This window comes from Mirounga leonina, unplaced genomic scaffold (assembly GCF_011800145.1).
Source record: "Mirounga leonina isolate KUSES-001 unplaced genomic scaffold, KU_Mleo_1.0 Mir_125, whole genome shotgun sequence".
In the NCBI taxonomy this organism is placed as follows: Eukaryota; Metazoa; Chordata; class Mammalia; order Carnivora; family Phocidae; genus Mirounga; species Mirounga leonina.
The window spans coordinates 28,101,394-28,110,341 of NW_023270305.1; the positions used below are offsets into that span (position 1 = coordinate 28,101,394).

The 8,948-nt window shown below is 40.3% G+C and overlaps 1 protein-coding gene and 1 non-coding gene across 3 annotated transcripts in view; one reads left to right on the top strand and one right to left on the bottom strand.

Annotated features, from left to right (window-relative positions):
* NPHP1 (nephrocystin 1) overlaps positions 1–5,657 on the bottom strand; it is a 54,661-nt gene extending 49,004 nt beyond the window's left edge. For both annotated transcript variants that reach the window (XM_035001028.1, XM_035001026.1), the window contains exons 1-2: positions 5,408–5,657; positions 1,927–2,000 (exon numbers count right to left, since the gene is read on the bottom strand). In XM_035001028.1, coding sequence (XP_034856919.1) covers positions 1,927–2,000; positions 5,408–5,476 — 143 coding nt within the window. In that variant the 5' untranslated portion in view covers positions 5,477–5,657. The remainder of the gene's footprint in view (positions 1–1,926; positions 2,001–5,407) is intronic.
* A 2,208-nt stretch (positions 5,658–7,865) lies between these two features.
* LOC118008386 lies at positions 7,866–7,970 on the top strand. Its single transcript, XR_004678688.1, has one exon. It is a non-coding gene; the product is annotated as a U6 spliceosomal RNA (small nuclear RNA).
* Positions 7,971–8,948: the final 978 nt, after the last annotated feature.

Here is an 8,948-nt window from a genome sequence, read left to right on the forward strand (position 1 = left end):
TTATATTATATTATATTATATTATATTATATTATATTATATTATATTATATTAAATGATATCCATAGCATCTAACCTATAAAGGCAATCAATCTTAAGGCAATCTAGGGGCTTTATATTATTTAGGAAGAGAGTAAAGATACTGATTAAATTCAGATTTATTTAAGGCCCTTTGATAAGAAGTCTGGCTTTTTAAAAAGTCTGTTCACAGAAAATCTGAGCCAGCTAGCTTCCCCTTTCTCTTATCTCACCCCTCTCTGCTCTCCCTCCTTACCAGAGGATTCGTCTCTAAAAAATAAAGTTAATGAATGACCTGGGGAGAATTACAGTTGCCAAATAAGTTTTCTATACACCAGGGTTAAAGCCCATCCTATTCTGGCATTGGGCATTCCTCAGCCTAACAGCTAGTTCCCTGCCCCTTGAAAATCCCTGCCCACCTACAAAGAACTTCACTCTCATTCAGGGGATAATATTGTAGGAAAGAGACCTATATATACAACAGTAGAAGAATCCTGGACTGCTATCTGGAATAATCAAACTAGTCCCTCATACTTTTTTTTTTTTTTTAAAGATTTTATTTATTTATTTATAGGACAGAGAGAGACACAGTGAGAGAGGGAACACAAGCAGGGGAAGTGGGAGAGGGAGAAGCAGGCTTCCTGCCGAGCAGGGAGCCCGATGCGGGACTCGATCCTGGGACTCCAGTCTCATGACCTGAGCCGAAGGCAGTCGCTTAACCAACTGAGCCACCCAGGCACCCAGAAACAAAAACTTTTAATGGGGAGACAAAAGACCAAGAATAGTCCAGGAGGTTCAATACCTGACTCCAAGGTGTTTCAGGAAGAAAGGGACAAACAGAAGTAAAAAAAAAAAAAGATCTTCTAGGAAAAGAAAATCTTCCAGAGCTTATGAGAGACAAGAGTTTTCAAGTTGAAAAGACCAACTGAGTGTTTAGCAGGATAAAAATGACACCTAAATACATCGTGATGAAATTTCAAAACACCAAGGCTGAAGAGAAAAGCCCCGAACAAGTCAATTACAAAAGAATGATCATCACTGAATGCAAAGAAACCTGACAATATCTTCAAAGATTTAAGTAGAAATTATTTTTACTATATAATCGGCCAATTATGATTCAAACGTAGGGGCTGAGAGTTTTCTGACCAGGTCCCAGGATCTGAGGCTATAGTAGGCCAAGGATCTACCATAACTCTGCCTCAGCCACTATGCTGACACGGAGCAGTTTTTATAGTTGCTGTCACAACAAGTCCGTAATCTTCAGGTTTAGCTTAGTTTTTCCTAGATCCTTAGTTATACCATGAGGTAATCCTTCCATTTGATTCAAATGGACCAAAGCCTCCAACTCCAATGAGACTGCAGTGAAATTTTCTCTTTTGCTTGACTGAATTCTGCATTTCTCAGCAGTCTTCAAACATTTTTATTGACTGCCCACTGTAATGTCTTATAGCAAAGTCATGGCAGACATATTACAAACCACTGTGGGAACATTTTTCTCAAGGATATTAATAAGTAATTCATGGTGTTATTGTGAAAATTAATCAAGAGGTTTTAGAGTGTGGACCACACTGCTTGGGACATAATAGAGTACAGAATAAATGTACAGAGTAGAGAATAAATGTAAGTTGCTGCTTTATAACATTTGTAATTCTCTACTTAATCTTACCATTCCATCACTATTTAGACCTGGGAGATAAAGATAATTGCAAGAAGTATTTTTAAATACATTTTGGAAAATTTCATTCACTGTTACCTCAGTATTATTTCCCATTATTATTTTGTCTTTTTAGAAATTGTACCATAAAAAAAGGAAAGAAATAACACCTCAAACAATTTCTATGCTATAAATACTGCCCATTGAAATGTAAGTATGGTTTCTGGAAAGTTTATATAATTCAGTAGGTTTTACCTTTGGTAAATATCTCTCCTTTTACCGGCGTCTAGAGCTCCTTTCAATCGACTCTCAGAAAGCAAGCTATCAACCTACAATAAATAGAGACTGTTAGAATATATTGTTAAATACCATATAACCTTAGGAAATAAAATTTTAATTCTCTTTTCCCAACATTTCACAATGAACACTTTTAAACATACAATGAAGTTTAAAGAATTTCACAGTGAACCCCCATATACCCATTACCTAGATTCTACCATTAACATTTTACTATACCTTTTTGATCTATCTATTCATCAATCCATCTTATTTTTTATGTATTTCAAAATAAACTGCAATCCTCATAAATGATGTACCACGAGTATCGCTAATGAGAGTTCAATGTTCAGTAAAAAATTTATATACAATGAAATGCACGTATCTTAAATATATATTTGCTGAGTTTTGGCAAATGCATACACCCATGTAACTCTAACCCCTATCAACATATAGAAAATTACCATTACCCCAGAAAGTTCCCAGAAAGGATGTACTCTTTTGTGTCATCCTTTCACACAGCATGTTTTTGAGACACTGCCATATAGAATCATTAGTTTATTCCTTTATGCTGCTCGGTAGTATTGTATGAATACGTCACAAGTTTGTTTATTCTCATTCTTCTATCTTACACCTTGACTTAGCATTTTCTAAACACTACATGCAACCTTCCCAATGTCCGCCCAAAAGAAATATGTACCCACGTGGGTACATCTTTTCTAAAGATGATGTGGAGAAGATAAAGTGGATGAAAGAAGAGGAAAGAAGAGAAATTGAAATTCACTCGTTTCTTCTCTACCCTTGCTATTTTGCATCTGAGTGTTAGTTACAAATTCACAGCTGGTGACAGAGTCAGTCATAATAGGCATGACCCAGATGGACTCTTGATTACTTGTCCACGGACACCAAGTTGGAAATCTGTTTGTTTTTTGCTTCAGGTGTCCGTTGTGGAGACAGGGAAAACCTAGCTCCCACTATGAAGGAGCACTTCCCAGACACTTAGGCTATCAGAAGACTCCTGGGACAAGTCTTCTGCAGGTTGACTAATCTTCGTAATTGCTCTGTTTCATCTTAGTCTTAGTAATAATTTTCTTTGTAGTTTACTTCTGAAACTTTCCTGGTTCTCCCAATGTCCCACTAAATTTAAAATCAGATACAGAACCATATTAAGCATCTAGCCGAAGCTCACTTAAGTCAAAGCCTCATCAAGTTTTATTTCTACCAGAAGAGTATTTTGTTTTTATTGCACCACTGTAAAATCTAAAAGTCACTTAAGAAATATTTATCTATCAGGGCACCTGGGTGGCTCAGTTGGTTAAGCGACTGCCTTCGGCTCAGGTCATGATCCTGGAGTCCCAGGATCGAGTCCCGCGTTGGGCTCCCTGCTCGGCGAGGAGCCTGCTTCTCCCTCTGACCCTCCCCCCTCTCATGTACTCTCTCTCATTCTCGCTCTCTCAAATAAATAAATAAATCTTTAAAAAAAAAAAAGAAATATTTATCTATCAAATCTTTGTACTTTTTATTTTTTAAATTTTTTATTTTAATTTTTTATTTTTTATTTTTTTTAAAGATTTTATTTATTTATTTGACAGAGAGAGCCACAGCGAGAGAGGGAACACAGCAGGGGGAGTGGGAGAGGGAGAAGCTGGCTCCCCGCAGAGCAGGGAGCCCGATGCAGGACTCGATCCCAGGACCCTGGGATCATGACCTGAGCCGAAGGCAGTCGCTTAACCAACTGAGCCACCCAGGCGCCCTAAATTTTTTTTTTTTTTTTAAGATTTTATTTATTTATTTGACAGAGAGATAGACAGAAGAGCACAAGCAGAGGGAGTGGCAGAGGGAGAGGGAGAAGCAGGCTCTGCACTGAGCAGGGAATCCAATGCGGGACTCGATCCCAGGACCCTGAGATCATGACCTGAGCCGAAGGCAGACGCTTAACCATCTGAACCACCCAGGCGCCCTTTTTTAAAGATTTTATTTATTTATTTGAGATAGTGAGAGCACAAGCCAGGAGACAGAGGGAGAGGGAGAAGGAGAAGCAGGCTCCCCACTGAGCAGGGAGCAGGATGCGGGGCTCGATCCCAGGACCATTCAGGAGCCCCAAATCTTTGTACTTTTTAAATGAGAGTCCAAAACAGGACCAAATATGAGCACTCAGTAAATCTCTTGTCTATCAAAGATTAGACAATAATTTTATTTAGTAGTAGATCAAATAAAAACAGTAAAATTAGCAAAGCAAAATAAGAATTTTGGAAAAAATTAACAAACCATTAATTACTACTTATTTTTTCTTCGTATTTTTTAAAGTCATATATATTTGGTGTTCAAAATTATGAAAATACCAAAAAGTATGAAGAAAAACATAATAAACATTCTAGCACACACAGTTACTATCCTGGGATGTTTCCTTCAATCTTTTTTCTAGTATATTAGATATAAAATAATTTTATTGAAATACTGTATGTTCAATTTTATATCTTATTTTTTCTAACTTGATATTTTATCACAAATATTTTCCCTAACACACTAAAATATTTTAACAAATTTTAATCATACTATTATATCCCATCCTAAGTTATTTATCCATTCCCCTATTACTGATCATTTAAGTGATATCCAGTCTTTTCTATTATAAGTAATATTGCGATGAACACTTTTATACATTAATCTCTGTCCCAATAAATTTTTTATTATTATGTATGGAAAATCCCTGGAAATGTAATTACCCAGCCTAGGACCGTAAATATTTACTACATCTTGTCAAACTGCTTTCCAGAAATGCTGTACCTTATACTCTGGAGCAGCGTATATAAGTTCATGTTTCATCACACCCTCCCCAGTACTGACCATTGAGATTTTTTAAATGTTTGTGATAGTTTATTTCCTTTGCAGTTACTTGATTATTTTTTAAGTTGACTTTTCTCATGTTTATGAGTTCCTTGCACTTCTTTAGTTCATCTCCTTTGCTAATCTGTCGTATCCTAATATTTTTCTTACCTATTAGGACTATTCTTTGACACATATTTGGTTTGAGTTCATGTGAAGCAAAAACAGCCTTCACTGAAAGATGGCTCAAAGGTAAGGGGGCAATGGAGAGTGGAGGAAAGCGATGGGCGCGGAGATGGTTGGAAAAGGTTATTGTTAAGATTAAATTTGGAGGTGAGGTGGGTTATGGGTGTTGTCAGGTTGGAGACTGAGATGTTAAGGGGAGGGGGAGGACGGGTCGATGGGTCGCGATTTTCGGGAGGTTCAGCTTCCCGGGGGTTGTGTTTAGGAGCAGGAGGGGTTAGAATCGGGGTTAGTGCCGGGATGCTGGGGTGGGGGAGGGAGCGCTATAACTCGGGAAGGAAGTGGTTCGGCGCAGGCTGCCAGGATTAGGGTGCACCCCAGATCTCGCCCGCCGCCACAGCCCAAGCCACCTCGTGGTGCCCAGGCCCCCGGCTGGACAGCCGGACGATACCTGTAGCTTCAATTCCTGACTGCGGCGCTGCAGGGCCTGCAGAGGATTTCGCTGCCGCCTAGCCAGCATCTCCCTCGCCTCCGCGCTGAGCGCGCACCGGTCGCCAGGGAAACGACGGCGGCGGCGTGGGAAGGTGACGTAATCACTGCGCGTCCGCCTCGCAGGCGAATGGAAGAAAAAGGTGGAGGTCGTCGTCTGTTGTGGTAGCCACCGCGCCACCCCGCAGGTCCTGGCCTTTCAGATTAGGCCCGCTGCCCAGGTAGTCCTGTTTTATTGGCCAGGGTTGGGGTGGAGGTGGGAGAGAAAGCCCAGCGGCGTTGGAAACTACATGTCCCACGGTACCTCAGTATTACCACGCCATTACTGTCGGGGTTCTCGGTGTTAACGGCGTTTTCTTTTTCTTTTTTTTCTCAAGATTTTATTTATTTATTTGACAGAGAAAGACACAGCGAGAGAGGGAACACAAACGGGGAGTGGGAGAGGGAGAAGCAGACTCCCTGCCGAGCAGGGAGCCCGACGCGGGACTCGATCCCGGGACTCCAGGATCATGACCCGAGCCGAAGGCAGTCGCTTAACCAACTGAGCCACCCGGGCGCCCAACGGCGTTTGTTTTTTGATGCCAGTTTTGCTAAAGTAATCGTAAGGTACAATTTAAGCATCTTAAACTCTTAAATTAACTGCAAGGATAGCTTTCCTGTGTGGCCTTCATGGGATACATGATTTTGTCGCATATTCTCACATCAAAGGACAGCTTTTAATTCTTTGCCATTTGGGGTTTTGCTGGTTCCATTTCATTTTAGTTTTGCATGTTGTCACGTTGTCTATCCTGAGTTCTGTGAGGACGGTGATTTTGTCTGCTCAACAAGTGTCTGAGCAAATAATTACGATCTCCATTTTGTATCTTTTCTCAGGGAAATTGTAGTAACATTTTCCCAGGTGGTACGGAATCCTCTAAGTCCAATTCCCAAACTTTGCACTACACCCAATAGGAATGATGATGATACGAGCTCACTTTTCAAATGATGAACTACATAATGCGCTTCAGTACAAACAGGTTGATTCCACAGGCCCAACTACTATGTTACTTATTTGTGTACTTTTTTCCTCAAATATACATAGAGAAGAACGACAAACAGGTGTCCACCTCATTGAATTTTCACACTGAACACACCCTCATGTCACATCACCCAAATTGGGATACAGAACATTACCAGCACTCTTAAGTAGTCTTCCCCTCCTAATCCCTACCCACCCTCCTATGCCAAAAGTAAACACTGTCCAACTTGTAACAACAAAAACTCGATTTGCCTCTTAAAACTGTACAACAGAATCATGCAGTGTGTCCCGGAATCTTGTTGGGCTTTTTTCAGTCAACATGTTTGTGAGATTCATCTGTATCATGGTATGTAGTTGTAATTTGTTCAGTTCTCCTTGCTCTCTGGTATTTCATTGTGTGATACACTCTTAATATACTTATTTGAGCCCTGCATCATTGGACTCCCTGCTTAGTGGGCAGTCTGCTTCTCCCTCTACCCCTCACCCCACTCATGCTGTCTCTCTCAAATAAATAAATAAAATCTTTATTTTTTTAAAAGATTTTATTTATTTGACAGAGAGAGACAACGAGAGAGGGAACAAGCAGGGGGAGAGGGAGAGGGAGAAGTAGGCTCCCCACTGAGCAGGGAGCCCAATGAATGGGGGGGCCTCGATCCCAGGACCCTGGGATCATGACCTGAGCCGAAGGCAGATGCCCATGACTAAGCCACCCAGGTGCCCCTCAATAAAATCTTTAAAAAAAATTGACTCAAATAGCCATAGTATTTTTTCTTTTCTTTTTTTTTTAAAGATTTTATTTATTTATTTGACAGAGAGATAGAGAGCACAAGTAGGCAGAGTGGCAGGCAGAGGGAGAGGGAGAAGCAGGCTCTCCACTGAGCAGGGAGCTGGACATGGGGCTTGATTCCAGCACCCCAGGATCATGACCTGAGCCAAAGGCAGCCGCTTAACCGACTGAGCCACCCAGGCGCCCCCAGACATAGTATTTTCATTAAAAAGGTTTGTAACAGGGACACCTGGGTGGCTCAGTTGGCTCAGGTCATGATCTCGGGGTCCTGGGATATGCCCCACAGTTGGGCTCCACGCTCAGCAGGGAGTCGTCTTCTCCCTCTCCCTTCGCCTCTCCCCCTGCTCGTACACTCACTCTCTCTAATAGATAAATACAATTTTTATTTTTTATTTTTTTTAGAGAATTTTTTTTTATTTATTTGACAGAGAGAGACACAGCCAGAGAGGGAACACAAGCAGGGGGAGTGGGAGAGGGAGAAGCAGGCTTCCCGCGGAGCAGGGAGCCCGATGCGGGGCTCGATCCCAGGACTCTGGGATCACGACCTGAGCCGAAGGCAGACGCTTAACAACTGAGCCACCCAGGTGCCCCAATAAATACAATTTTTAAAAAGGGGTTTGTAACAGGGCTCACTTATACTAAAATTGGACCGATACAGAGAAGATTAGCATGGCCCCTGTGCAAGGGTGACATGCAATTCGTGAAGCATTCTATATTTAAAAAAAAAAAGTTTGTAACAACAAATGAAAAAGGATTGCTATAAGATATTTTTAAATGGATTAATAAATCAGTACTTCTAAGTGGTATTGTAAGAGGTAAGCAAAATCCATCATTTATATTTATTTTACATATATATCTGTAAGTAAATGGAAAAAATATTCTGTATCTGATTTATAAGGACTTCCATATTTTAAATGAAAAAAGGTACAGGGTCATGAATATAGTATAATTCTATGTTGGTAAAAATAAATAAATAAAACCCCTGCATGTGTGTATGAGCAATGGGGAAGGATGCAAAAAGCTGCCTACTCTTGTTCACCTCAAGTGGAAAGATGACTTTAATTTTATACATTTTGTACCATATTCAGGGTTATAACCATTTATTCCGTTGAGGAGCTTGTTAGAAATGCACATTCTCAGGCCCTACCACAGACCTACAGCATCAGAATCTATATTTTATAATACCCCAGTGTTTCATGTGCATATTTAAGGCTGAGACATACTATTTAAGTATTCAGTGTGCTGTAAGGGATGAAATTACTCCGCTAACAGCCTTTTTCATTAATTTATATTTCTTTTGATTTGTAATGCTCAGCAGTCACCTTAACAGTAGTCATTGCTTCTTTCTTGTTATCCCTTGATGCCATTATTAAAAGCAAAGTGATGTGGGAAGCAAAGGCAAAAGAAAAATTAAATTTCCTTACTACTTACAGCCCACTGACAAGTCCTTGAAACAGGCAAAGTGACCTAGGAACTCAGCTGCCTCAATGTTAATACTTTGTTAAAGGCAAAAGACAATCATAGCCCAACCCCCAGGATCCTGTAAGTCTACTTTAACATATAAAAAATCCTTTGGAAACTTCCTTTATCTCTACCCTGCAAGATACATGTTGGCAATCATCCCCTAAGCATATGACCCACTGATATACATCTGAAGGGGTCTCATAACTGAGTTTTTACTAAACAGTAATAAATGAC